The sequence below is a fragment of the Sebastes umbrosus genome, chromosome 12 (assembly GCF_015220745.1).
Source record: "Sebastes umbrosus isolate fSebUmb1 chromosome 12, fSebUmb1.pri, whole genome shotgun sequence".
NCBI classification, from domain to species: domain Eukaryota; kingdom Metazoa; phylum Chordata; class Actinopteri; order Perciformes; family Sebastidae; genus Sebastes; species Sebastes umbrosus.
This window is the reverse complement of record NC_051280.1, coordinates 10,726,779-10,740,605: the sequence shown is the minus strand read 5'-3', so window position 1 is coordinate 10,740,605 and position 13,827 is coordinate 10,726,779. Positions and strand designations below refer to the sequence as shown.

The window sequence follows — 13,827 nt, the reverse complement described above, 5'->3', positions numbered from 1 at the left end:
AATGAAATGATTGGACGGGCTACAGTCCGGCCTGCCTGCATGTACTCTGCCCGTGCAATCATTGCATGTCACCAGAGTCTTCTAAAAGCTGCAAGCTTGACAGATGTGAGTACTACAATAGCCATGTTCATTGTTTACGATGTTTATTATGATATATTTGCGTTAGGGCTGCACAATTAATCAAAATTGTACTGAAATCGCAATACGGCCTACTTTTTCAAATCACAGGAGATGCAATGTTTGTTAAAGGGGAAATGTGCGTCAAAATACCATTTTAAATTAGATATTGTGGTGCTCATGTCCTGATCTACATCATATTCTACAGAAAACATCTTTGTTTGGTAAAGATCCCTTGTTGTTCAATGAAAATGAGAATGATTTAAAATGATCATTCCCTCCAATATCGCAAATCATATGGCAATATCAGTCAAAATAATCGCAATCTGATATTTTTTTCAAAATCGTTCAGCCCTAGTTTACATTCATAACGATAATTTTGGGAGTGTGGCTTTGGAGGGAGGCCTGAAGTGACAGACTGTCAATGTTGCTGACTTGGCGATTTTCTCGCTAGATTTAGGGACTATTGGAGCTAGTGCTGCTAGCTACTTTCACTGGAAAACAGTTGGCACCATTGGGCTGGGTTTTTCAGTTGGATCATTTTTAAAATGTAGTGTACTCTTGCTAGTTTCTCAACATTACCGACCCTACCTTTAAAGGTGAATAGTTATTTGGTTTTATGGCACTATCAAAAGGAAACAAAATCCACCAAACCAGAAGCTCAATAATGAACTAGATATGAAGATATGAAGGTTACAGGCCTTGCTCATAGCACTTCAGCTGCAGCTAGTTATGGTAACTAGTCTGGGTGTTGATGGAGCATCCCACTAAAACTAACATGACATTCCAGTCACATGCACAGTCTTCTAATCATACCACAGGAGTACAGAGGTTATCATTTTTAAGCCTTAAAGATAATACCACCGTATTCACAGTAAACAGATAGCACATATCCTATGTTTTACATGATAACCCGGATAAAAACAACCCTGACCTGCTCCAGTCGTGGTAATGACTTTAGCTTTGCTGCGAGCTCCGTCTCCCTTGGTGGTGTACGCTGCCACGGTGACGGAGTAGGTGGTTTCAGAGTGCAGTCCAGCAATGACGGCCTCCTGCAAAACGGAACAATCACGAGGTCAGAGTTTAAAAGGAATCAATAAGTTTGAGCGGGACCGCCTCAATGGCAAAAATAACAAAACCCATTTCACACAAGCTCCCATCCCCTCGCAGAACACACAGCACCAAAAGAAACCATAATGAGATTAAACCCCCTTCTCCATCCACTTGTAGTTTCTTGATCAATTTGCCTATAACAGGAAACAAAATATGTGACGCATTTAACAGAGAAAGGCACACAAGCAGGACCAGGAACTTTTCTTCAGTCAAGAAAAACTCCTGGGCCCAACCGTAAGGCACACTCTGAACCCATTAACCAAACAAACCAACCAGATGAACAAGAACGTCACCAGTGTATCAGTGTTCATGCCTGCTGCATGGATAAGCATGAGATTATACCCAGAGGAGCTTAGGATCATCACCACACTATAAAAGTCCACAAATAGTACACTTCTGACTGTGGGACATATTTCTTAATAAATCTTAAAGATTAAAAACATCAGACAGATGTTACACATTGCTTTTTTTAATAGTTAAATTAGATTCTTGGTATTTATTGTCCTCTGGATTACCATGCAAGCTGGGTTGAACAGTCTCAAAAACACAGACACACTGAGGTGGTTGAACAAATCAGTAACTCAACAGTCGGGAACCAACAGAAAAACAACAAACAACTGAGGTAACACACTGTTATTGATAACCTGCTGCAGTGCTGGCACTCACTTCACCAGACTGCATCGGTCTGAATAAAAACACCCACACACGCTGGAATTAAACACTCTCTGAGCTCGAACAAAGCTCATATGCAAACAGACATACGTGAATGAACATACTCACAGATGTATATATACTGTATATGAACACACACTAAAGTATATGCATGCACGTACAGAAAAAAAAAATGTTCACACACACAATGATACACGCAGACATGAGAACACACTCGATACCAAGAACAAATGAACGCCTGCGGCTTGAGCACACATGCTGGAGTTGTCTGTTTCTGACTGGGGCCACCGAGAGGATGAATACGCCGATGCCTACGAGCCTTCCTGCCGGAACTCCTCGCAAACTTCTCATACTTGGGATATTATACGGCTTTGCCCTAATGCTGTTTTTCTAACTAATGAAGTTTTAATTTCCTAACCATAGAAGAACATTTAATAGTCTACATAAGCCCGCTCTGTTTGACAATGCTTTTTACTGCCCCTCTCTTTAAGGGACATTTGGTGCTCCCACACTAGCCTTTAAGAGAGACGGGGGAGAAAATGCTAAATTACTGTATCATAAAACCATTTTAACTTTATGGAAGAAGTCTCATTACTTTAATCATACAAAATGGCTTTAACAGTCTCAGCAGTGGCAGCCGAGGAGATATTTTTTTCCCCTATTCTGGCAAGGTCAAATCGGGTCTAGTAGCACTTTTGAAACTCAGCAGAAATAGAAAAGCAAGGCTTCAAAGTTTCCTTCAGAGCAAATGCTTAGAGCAGCACCAAAGGGCATTACAGAGATTATCAAGTCGACTAGTTATAGAAATGGATTCTTCTCTACAAGCCTCCCTTCACCACTATCCTCCTCACATGGGGCTGAAAATGTCAGGGGAAAATACAAAAAACAAATATATACGCTTCAGACATTTTCTTTTTGCTAAACCGCAACATTTGAGTTCTATAGAGTGCTCCAGGGACGGCGTATTTTTGTAGGCCAACAGGAAGTTAGCATCACCCTGGTTCCCTCGACAAAAAGCCAATGGGATTGTTCCATTGAGTTTTGGATTATTGCAGAAAATAAACTCTGTGGCAAACAAACGTTTAAGATACTTAAACGTTTTGTTCAGCAAGATAATATTCACAAATGAACTCTACTTTTATGATTTGGCATTTCAAGCCTTTATTGACAGGACAATGGACAGTCTAGAAAGGGGGAGAGAGAGAGGTCGGATCCGAACCCAGGCCGCCGCGGTTAGGACTCAGCCCTGTTATATGGGCACCAGCTCTACCAACTGAGCTATCGGGACGCCCACAAGTGGGGTATTTATTGATGTTTTTAATGTCGTAATTCTCTTAATCTTATGTTAACGACATACCTCATTTCAGGCATCTAACTAAAAGCCCATTCAAAAAACCCATGGACTTCCAGACGAGGGAACCGGAAGTGCTAAAATGCTAACTCATTTCCAGGTTTTAGGACTCAATCCTGTAGCACTCTATTCGTGTTGATTTGCATTAAAAATGCCACAATTATCTGTAATCCTTCTCCCTGTGAACACGCCAAGGGTCAACAAGAAATGCTAATGTTTTTGCTGTTGACATCTGTCTGTGGCTCGTCGCACTACATTAGTTACCTGGCACACACATTGCTATCGCCAAAACGTGGCTGCGAAAGAAATAATAAAGATGTGTGAACAGATGTCTTCCTCTGACAGCGTCTAGCTCTGTGTCTGTCAGGTGTTAATCAACACATTAAGAGGAGAGGGAGAGGAGGCAAGCCTGACTCATGCCGTGTGGGTGTAGCTGAAGGAATCTGGCCGTGTGTGCCGTGCAAACAGATTTCTGTTTTACTAGCTGTTATAAAATAAATAAAATGATCTGCGCACATCCCGCTGGCTCATTTTGTAAAGAGAGAAAAACATCCAGTGTTGATATATAAACAGGTGACCGAAAAATCTTTGCAGGTGGTCACTGGATTGATTAACCAGTTTTCTCTGTGAGAGAGGAAATTAGCATCCACAATTGTTCAAGTTAATTTCTTAAAAGCAATAAACCTTTTTTAAACAACTTCTTTGCCCTTGTTCGAATGCTGACAACAGTATTTGTTATTCTGGCAGGTTTCTATTGAATTTCTGACTGGGAACAGTAAGTGGCTCTGCATTTATGCTAGTGCGATATGACGTCTAGGAGGTAATAAGCCATAACAAAGGGCTGCGTGACAGCCATGGAACAGTGAGCTGCCATCCAGGCAAATGAAAAGAACATGAAAGGCTGGTGGCAATCTCGGAGATGTGCGGAGCTGATAAAAACACACAGCTCCTCCCCTCAGATAGACATGTCATCTGGAACAGTAGGGGAGACAGCAGGTTAGGCGAGCCTGATTAATGTCAGCATCACACTGGGATGGTGACATACAGCCTTTGACTGCGCTGTACGCTCAGTGACGGGAGGGAGAGCGCTGCATGCTCGCTGCAGTAAGCGCCTCAGATCCGAGTGAATGCCCAGCTGTTATTACGAGTTTGTCTTATGGTAAAATGGTGAAATATTAGACTTGTACGCAATCATCAGTGGCAATATCCTTATGCTTTGTGGTTGTAGTAGCGCTTAGAGAACATCACACACAAATATAAAAACCAGGAATCATTAGGGCACACATCTCTCGCTGTGGTTATGATGGGGTTATGATCTTTCATGAGGACTCACACCGAGTGGATTACAAGCATGGCTTACACAGAAATAAACACACACACACAGGCACGCAACTCATAATCCAAAGCACACACAGCACCCCCAAAATTGCAGTGGGGAGAAGAGCCTGCCCTGCAAGACAACCCAGCAGCACACATGAGGGTTACTCACATGCTCGGTGGACTCCTCAATATTCCACTGATGGGAGAGAAGACACAGGACACAGGATGGGGGAGAGAAATGAGTCAGAGACAACACTACGGGAAAAAAAGCACTCGTCTTTTTTTCACTCCAAGACAGATGAATGTAGGTGTCAACAGAGTCATGCGGTAGAGGGAGACAGTGTGATGGAAGGAAAAGAAATGAAGACAAGTTGAGTGGCATAAAGCAAATTGTGTAGCCAAGTTGAGCGATGGTCGTGAATTCATTATTGTTTATAATGCACTGCCTTGTTTCTCATTTGCCTATGAATCCAATAAAAACCTCTCTCTCCCTTAATCACAGAACACCTCTATTCAGTATGATAACTATCTCGCTGTGGACATAAAATATTCAGAATCTCTGAAGCATTTCCTCTTTTCAGAAATGGAGGGAGGGCCTTTTATTCATTATATTTCAATATGTTTTTCAAAATGTTCTCCTTGCTCACTGTGCTTGGCCAAGTGATTCCCGGGGGAAGTGAAAGCCCATTTCGTGCCGCGGGGCTCCGTCGGTGCCGAGCGTGAAATCCTATTACCAGTGCTGCTATGCTAGCCCTGTGACATCAAACCCCATCGATGCAGAACGCAACTGCTGGTGTTTACCAGCAACTCGCTCCACAGTTGAGCTACTGCAGAGAGTTCACTGATGGGTGGCGTGGCTGACAACGGGCAGGAGAGATGATGACACTGGTGACACTGATGTGGGACAACACAGAAGGAAGGGGGGGGGTGAGGAAGTAAGGTAGGTGACGGTGGCGGCAGCGACGGCAACCAATTACATTCGAACATTAGGGTGCGGAACTACAAGAAGAGCTGCTGGTGGAAGGATGGAGGAGACTGGCAAGTAGTGATGCTGGAACATGAGGGGTTCACCTAAATTACAAAAAATATTATACCTCTGTTAGTATCAGTCCATGCTTGTTTGGATTTTATTTGCCTGTTTTGGAAGCTGGTATTTTACTGGTCCTGATTTGAGAAATCCATGTTTGAGATTTTCATTGTCTGCCCCCATACAATACAATACAAAGGCAGTGAATGGATTTTCATTGGTTGTGCTCACAACATTGAAAAATTCAACAGCAACGTCTCCTTTCAGTCTGTGAAGTTGCAATGTAATCTCATACAACGGTTCATATGATATCTTAAGAAAAGTTATTCCTCATTTTACGTGCGTTTTGACTGTCCATCAACACGTGACGCACGTGCCAATTTCCACTCCAGTCTTTTCAAAATAAACTTCCCTCTTCACAGGAAACATTTTGGTTGGGTTTAAGCAACAAAACTACTTAGTTATGTTTAGGAAAAGATCACACAATACTTGTGGTTTGAGTTAAAATAACTCTGGAAGTGGTGTAACTTAAGCTCCTCCCTACATTGTGTTTGTTGCTCTTTATACCTCCTGGTTCACCATCATGCGGATTACATAAGAATTGATTTCATGGGATATGTATGAATTACAGTGCAATACTTTTCGTAGGTACAGCTTTGAACGGTGTATGAGTACAGTCTGTGAAGTTAACATGAGAAAACATTAAGATTCGTTTATCAAATATCAAAACATTGTCAGATGAGACTTATGAGCTGAGTGTAACGTTATGCAGCTTTCATCATAAAATAGAACGCTTCTGTGGAATGTTAAATTATTATTTTTGAAAATTACTGAGTAGTGTTGTTGTTAGCTAAGTTGACAGGCAAGTTGGCTTTTCTGCAGCTGAAAGGTTTAAAAGCTACAACAAGCAACTTCATCATTTTCTTTTCCAGCAATAGCTTTACTTATTTTTCAAATTACTCCCAATGACAAAGAAGCTAATGTGTCCTCATCCAGAAAAATATCAAAGGCACAGAGTTTATTGTCCAACATTAAAATGAGGCCTTCCCTTACATGTCAGGCATTTGAAAGATAATAAACTGCATCAATTTATCATGTTTTCTTGTAGAAATAAGCTTGTGATTATGTCTGTGCGTTGTGTAATTTAGACCATCAATACAGGCCTCAATTACTTCATACATTTAAATCTCACTCACAATATTGGTTTTCATCAAATTGCTCAGCCATTGAGACCGATGCATATCTCAAAACACAAAAACTTGCAAAAAAATCGATATGTTTTAAATACCATCTAGCATTATACCATCCACCATTAGAGGTAATTGAGAAAATATCTATTTTTTTGTAATTTAGGTGAACTAGTCCAGTAGACACATGCCTTCAAGACGAAATTGGGCAGCGGTGTCTGCCTTCCTGCTTGCCCATTCTCCCTTCTCGCCTCTCCAGACATCCACAAACAAAAGGAGTGAGCCTCACACACCGCTGATTCATTGTGCACTGGCGAGACGTGTTCATCATCCTCCATTGACTGTTGGCATATGAAAAGACAAAAGACCCAAGTTCTCCGCCCTCCTCCCTGTGGATGGGTCTTTATCAACAACCAGCTAACTGAAGCATAAGCGAGGCCTTTGTATGCTTCCCAGTTGCGACTGGTCGAGACACTTGCATCAAAAACTGCTGCCTCATGCTCCCCTGACGTAGCGGGGCACTAAAGAGCACCATTTAAGAACAGCTGCTACTTAACTCCATGAATAACAGTTTGCGACGTGCCTAATTGCTTAATTTGTTTACCGTCGACTCCGCTCAGTATGTCAACAGAGCAGCGAACACATTAAGGTTCGGAAGAGTTCCTATCTCATCTTGGGCTTAATCCCTTTCTATCGCAACTCCTTTTGCTTTCTGCTTAAATCCACGGGAGAATTATAAATTATCCCCCATTTATATTTCGAATGCCAACGCAAGCTGAAAACACATCATTGCTGATAAGCGTCGTTTGTGGAAACGGAGCGGTATAATTTGCAGGCGGGTGAATGCAAATGTGATGACATGGGCTGAGATGTGTGGCTATAAAAATGGGAACGAGGGGGGAACGAGTGATGTGGAAGAGAAGGAGCTGTCATGATTGATGGAGTGAAACGGGCGGAGGTGCTTCTTTTCTCTTTTTTTTTCGATTCACATTCAACTCCAATCTGAGGCAGTGAAGGCCGTAGACGCAGTGAGGCATTGCCTCGCTCGCTCGCTCGCTCCCACACACAAACGCACACGCACCACAAAAACGCATGAGTGGTCAAACAAAATGAACCTGGAAAAGTGGTGCTGAATAAAGGCAAACTTGTGCAGGAAGGCAAACTTGTGCAGAAAATGTATAGAGACACAGACCGTCACTAATGGCTTCAAACGCAATCACGCCTTTTTTATAGATGGCTGTATGAAACACATGAGCCTAGAGGTTGCTGTGAGTGCACAGTGACGGAGCAGGCTATGTGATGTGGAGTTGCCCACTCAGGTTTAGGCCACTCTCCCAATGGAGACATGGTTGGAAAGGGGTCGATAACATCACACTGTTAACATGGCCTCTGGTTTAAATTTAGCAGGGAAATGAGGGCGCTGTGTGGGCTCCTGCTTGAAAAGAAAAGAGGCGCTTAAACCGCCCACGCACAGCCGAGCTCTCCTAGCTCTCCTCCCAGCGTTTCGGCTAACCCTGAGAGAGGGTGAAGAGGAGAGAAGGAGCCAGAAACACAGAGACAAAGACGAGGGGAGAGGTGACAGCGATTTTGACAGAATCTGCAATCCAATCAGCCTGCTTAGATTTGTGATGGAAGCCTAAGGTGAGGTTGTGCTATGTTGTGAGAGCCCTGGAAAATCAGGATTTTTCTTTTCCTCCTGGCAGGCTTACTGTGAATTCAATGCAGGTGAAAGGGTGGATATGGAGCTGATTTCACAACACATTAGGCAGATTCTTGAGAAAAACACTACAGGATGTGTCAGGATAGAAGAAAATTGTTTTTTTTCTCCAGTTATTCATCATCAATTACAGGTGTGCGTTTGTGGGATTTGCATGAGTCTAGAATGAGTCATGAACTCTTCTCAGCCAGCTGGAACGCCTACTGAAAGGTTGATCTAACAGCGAGCATGTCTGCTCATGTTATCTGGGCTGTTTTTTTCCACTTGTTGTTGGGGTACGGGAATGGAAGAGATGTGTGAAAAAAGGAGGGATTGTTTTAAAACCAGTTGGGCGAACGTGGACGAGGGAGCGTCGGCCGACTGTGTGGTCTGTGATGACGTCTGGGCAGGTCCTTGCAGGTCGGCTACTCGGCGCCGTCTCATGGAAAACAATCTGTTGAGATGACTCAATCAAGGGTAACCAACCTGCACGCAAGCCTCTGGTAATTACTCAACCGGCTTCTCAGGCAGGAAGGGTGCAAAAGGAGGACACGAGAGAAAAGGGAGGGGAGCTGGAGGGAAGGAGAAAACATAAGAGGAGGGTGGAGAAATTCAGGTTTCTGCCAGGGAGGGAACGGTGAGTGTGAGAGGTGTCCTGGACACTGAACTGGAACATGAGAGCTATCCTGAGTGCCAAATTGCAGTGTGTCTCGGTGTTTATTGTGTGAACTTGGCACAAATGAGACATGGCGGGGAGTATTGTTTGCACAACAAGTAGGGTCATGTTCAGTTCAGTTTTCATAATGCAAAACAGAGCCACGCTAAACACTTCCAGGAAGACAAGCAGCCACCATGTTTTTGTCTTCTTTCAGGCCAAACGATGCTGTCCTGGCTGTCAAGCACTCTGGTACACAGTCAGATAACAATGAACTGTCAGCAGCAGCTGCCGGAAAATAGTGCTGTGGAATAAAGGTGCTGGACGGTGTCTGGGAACTGAGGGGAGACCATTTGGCCAGAGACATGGACAGAGCCTCACTTATACACTTATTCGCAGCTCTATCTGGCAAAAAATTATGTTCTTTTTACACTATAAAGTCCCATGTGAGCTGTGCCACTTGGGTGGCTTGACAACCACACAAAAAATACTCATTATGTATTTATCACTGATTGCCCAGTTACACAACTGGGATCCATGCGCTCCTTCTTAGCGTCGCTTGGGATGTAGCACGTCTGACACGAGATTCCAAGGTGACTTTGACAGTGCTTCCTCTTCTGTAATGATAAGACTTAAGACAGCGGGGTGTTTGCCAAAGCAAATGAGGGTTAATAGCTCCACTCAAGGGCACAGCAGCGTGCACCGCCTGGGAACTGAACCAGCAACCTGTTGGTCTCCCTAAATACTGCAGCAAAGCGTTTATCAGCTGCTCAGAGATACATGCAAGGCTGCTCTGATTTTCTTCTTTTTTTTTTTGTGGTGTTCCTGCGGCCAGGGAGCGCTTACTTGTTCAAATGAGATGTTGTTGTGCGAAGCCATCGGGGCTGCGAGTGAATGCGTGTTCGCGCAAATGTTACTCCCGGCAAACAATCAGAAGGAGGCTCTTAAGCCGGTCTCTCCTCGCCCAAAGAGAGGGAAAAAGTGAGAGAGGGGTTTTTGGTTTTAAAATATTCATGAATCTCTGAATCCCTCTTAAGGATTACAATCTCTCATTCATCTCATGGTGTCACATAGCTTTGGGCGATTCGGAGCGGCCCTGCATTAATGCGTAAAGGGCGGCGTCAGGAAAATAACTCTAATTTATAAACATGGTAACAAGGCAGTGCATATGTATTACTGCTAAAACCCGCAAAGAGAGGTGCATTGATTCCACTAAGCCCCATCCTGATGTAACACATATAAAATATTTAATAGCTATTACTGTAGAATTAGAATGGATCTTGTTACGACAGCTAATCCAAAGCTGAGGGAGCGGGATACCAATTTAGAGTCAAATGTCACATGTGGAGAAAGATGAAAAAAAGGGGAGGGGAGGGTAGGGGAGGGGAGGAGAGGGGAGGAGAGGAGGATACTGCAGCCGACAGAAAGAAAATTCCATGTGTGTCATCCAGTATGGGGGAAATGAAGTGTGAACTCAGAGAATGTAAGGGAATAGGGGAGCGGTGGAGAATGAAAATAATGGGAAACGAACATAAGACAGCTATCGACAGTGAAAGAGAGACAGAGAGAGGCAGGACAAGAGTAAGACATCATCCAGTACCTGTGCCTCTGGCAAAGCAACGTCCATGATGTTAGGCTGGCCTCGCGGTTCACCGTTTTCAAGTCGAGAGAAGATGACTTGGTAGCCTCGGATTTGGCCGTGCTGCTTGCCCTGCAGGGGCGGCTTCCAGGTTACCCGGATTGCTGTGGAGTTAATGGCCTCTACCTCCAGCTTCCTGGGGGGTGCTCCTGGCACTGGAAACCAGAAAAAAAGGGGGAGAGGAGAGGGAGGGAAAGCAGAATGCAGGAGTAAGACAGAAAGAGAGAGAGAGAGAGAGAGGGAGGAAAGAGTCAAACTATGCTGAGTTGGTGATTTTCCTCACTTGACTGTGTTTTGTGATGAGGAGCCAAAAACTATCAAAATAATGACTCCTGAGTTGTTGTTTTTTTATAGACTTGAGTGCTCTGTAGAAGGAGACCAGATTTGGCTATGAATCAAAATCTACTCAGTTTAGACCTTCTATGTCTACCACGTCCCCAAAATCCCCCCCCATGCGGGACAGCACGTGGTCTAGCGATGTCTGTAATGTCCTTAATTTCAGTATGAAATTAGCTGTGTTGCAGCAAACTTCAAACACATTAATTATAGACGACTCTCTTCGGAGCAGCCGCTCTCTATCACACTGCAAACAAAACGAGGAACGAGTGAGAAAAAGAGGCAAGACCGACAGAACGGAGAGGGGGAGTTCTGCTCCACTTCTATTCCTCGGAACAGAAGAAAGGAAACAAGAAGGCATTTGAACAGTGAAAGCAGAGGAAAGTGGTGCCGAGCCGGGGCCCGGTGGGTGATGAGCCTTAACCTGTCAGAGATGCAAAGTGTTAAAAGAGAAGGTGACCCGCTCTGCTACCACTACCGCCTCATTAACTCTAAACTGACCAACAGGACAGAGAGGAATGTTCAGTAGAAGTTGAAGAGAGTGAAGGGAAATAAGAGTCAGGCAGCCCCAAGCTAAAGAGTCTGAGAGCACTGAGCTCAAGGGGAGGTTTCAACCTACCATCCTCTTTGGTTCTTATCCTCACCGGGGCACTCTCAGGGCCCGGGCCCACGTCAGTGTGCGCCCTCACCCACACCTGATACTCAGTCCATTTCTCCAGGCCCTCCAGCAAACAGCTGGTGGCGTCCGCGCCGATGTCCTTCACCTCGTGCCGATCCGTGTCCTCTCCGGCCAGGGCCTGGTAGCTGACTGTGTAGCGCACAATGGCGCCGTGGCGGCTAGCGGCGGGCGGCGCCACCCAACTCACCTTGAGGCTGGTGGAGCTCAGGCTGACCAGGTGTACATCCTGAGGGGGGGCGGATGGGGCTGCAAGGGGAGGGGAGCACAACCACTTGGACGAGGGCACGGATCAAGCAAACAAAAAATAAACTAAAACACAAGCAAACGTAACAGGTAAAACTGTGGAAGCTTTTTGTACAGTAGTCAATATGAAAATTAAAATCTTATATTCAAAATGTAATATTTTTGAGTTCCACCACCGACAGTATGTATAGAAATGAAGCTACATATGAAGACTGGAAATGTTTAATTCTACTGCTCATCTGACACATTTCCCTATGTGCAGATTTTAGTATTTTCTGTTGTACTGCATTTGCATTTTTTAGACATAACACATTAAGCTGGGAGAATGAAAATTGTGGTAAGTGGCATTAGTCTTTTCAGTGAAAATGTAATGGTTATGTATGATCCTAATGTTTATGCTTATGTGTTGCCAAAGCTGGTTTTAATGTTGTTGTTTTTTCAGACACTGATTCTATCCGAAGTACGTGATATCAAGGTCCAGCCGAACTATTCCATGTTTTGGATGAAAGTCTATTTTGAGTCACTTTCTGAGCAAGTGTGATTCACAAATCATTTGCACTCATACTGTCGGTGATACATTTGTTACAAGTTTGAATATTACATTTTCATTTTTCATTATACTGGATACAAAAAGCTTCCATACTAAACAGGATGCTGCCTCCGGACTGAGAGATTGGCTGCAAAAACACATTACCAGTCTACTGCTGAAGCTGTGTTTGGCACCGCATTTACACGAGAGGCCATGAAACTACAGGGTGGGATGAACCGAATATAAAATGTGCCCAATTTTTACAAGGCTGTGTTTTTGTAAAGATGTAATTTGTCCCTAACTGTCCTCTCCGCTGCCTCTCGCAGTATGCGGAGGGAGCAATAAACTGGCCATGGATGTGCGAGAGTGTGAACAAGTGCTCGACAGTGTTGACTGGTGTTCACACATTGATGCAGAAGCTCTGGGCTTCATAACAGCGTTTGTCAGATCCTGCTCAGTGCTGCAGCTGAGATACGCTGGGCTGTCTCCGAAGTCAAGCAATCGTTTCATAAACAATAACAGTCATGAAAATTCCAGCTATTGTCAACGTCTGTTTTTTAGCCACAGCAATGGAAAACTATATTGTTATGATTATCAGATGGTACAAATTCCTATATGTTCAAGATTTACTACAACATGCTGCTCTGTCATTAACCCTTTGGATTTGAATGACTGTAAACGAGGTTGTAGCAATATGGTTTTGGTCTTAAAACTACTGTCTAACAGGACATCAACATGATTTTTGTATTTAATATCTAGGTATAATATCGACATAAGGGCTGCAACTAATGATCATTTTCATTGTCGATTAATCTGTTGAATACTTTCTTCATTAATTGATTAGTTGTTTGGTCTATAAAGCCCAAGATGACGTCCTCAAATGTTTTGTTTTGTCCACAACTCAAAAGATATTCAGTTTACTGTCATAGAGGAGTAAAGAAACCAGAAAATATTCACATATAAGAAGCTGGAATCAGAGAATTTAGAATTGTTTTTTCTTAAAAAAATACTTAAAACCAATTAATCAATTATCAAAATAGCTGGCGATTAATTTAATAGTTGACAACTAATTGATTAATCATTGCATGTCGACTCAACATGCCAGATACAATTATATTCTGTCCACCTCACCCTGCTATGTTTTATAATCACAAACTCCTCTGGCATGTTCCAATATGTGTAGAAACACAAATAACATCTACAGTATAATATGTCTATATAGAGTTAGACTGGAATAATAAGATTACTGCAATAAAAAGGATT

The 13,827-nt window shown here is 43.4% G+C and overlaps 1 protein-coding gene across 27 annotated transcripts in view; it reads right to left on the bottom strand.

The window, feature by feature from the left end:
- LOC119498895 (receptor-type tyrosine-protein phosphatase F) overlaps nucleotides 1-13,827 on the bottom strand; it is a 201,114-nt gene that overhangs the window by 55,448 nt on the left and 131,839 nt on the right. For 15 of the 27 annotated variants that reach the window (XM_037787989.1, XM_037787988.1, XM_037787992.1 and 12 more), the window contains 4 exons: nucleotides 11,733-12,038; nucleotides 10,739-10,932; nucleotides 4,743-4,769; nucleotides 1,052-1,169 (listed from right to left, as the gene is read on the bottom strand). In XM_037787989.1, the coding sequence (XP_037643917.1) occupies nucleotides 1,052-1,169; nucleotides 4,743-4,769; nucleotides 10,739-10,932; nucleotides 11,733-12,038 (645 nt within the window). The remainder of the gene's footprint in view (nucleotides 1-1,051; nucleotides 1,170-4,742; nucleotides 4,770-10,738; nucleotides 10,933-11,732; nucleotides 12,039-13,827) is intronic. The other 12 variants (XM_037787996.1, XM_037788009.1, XM_037788001.1 and 9 more) reach the window with 3 other exon arrangements.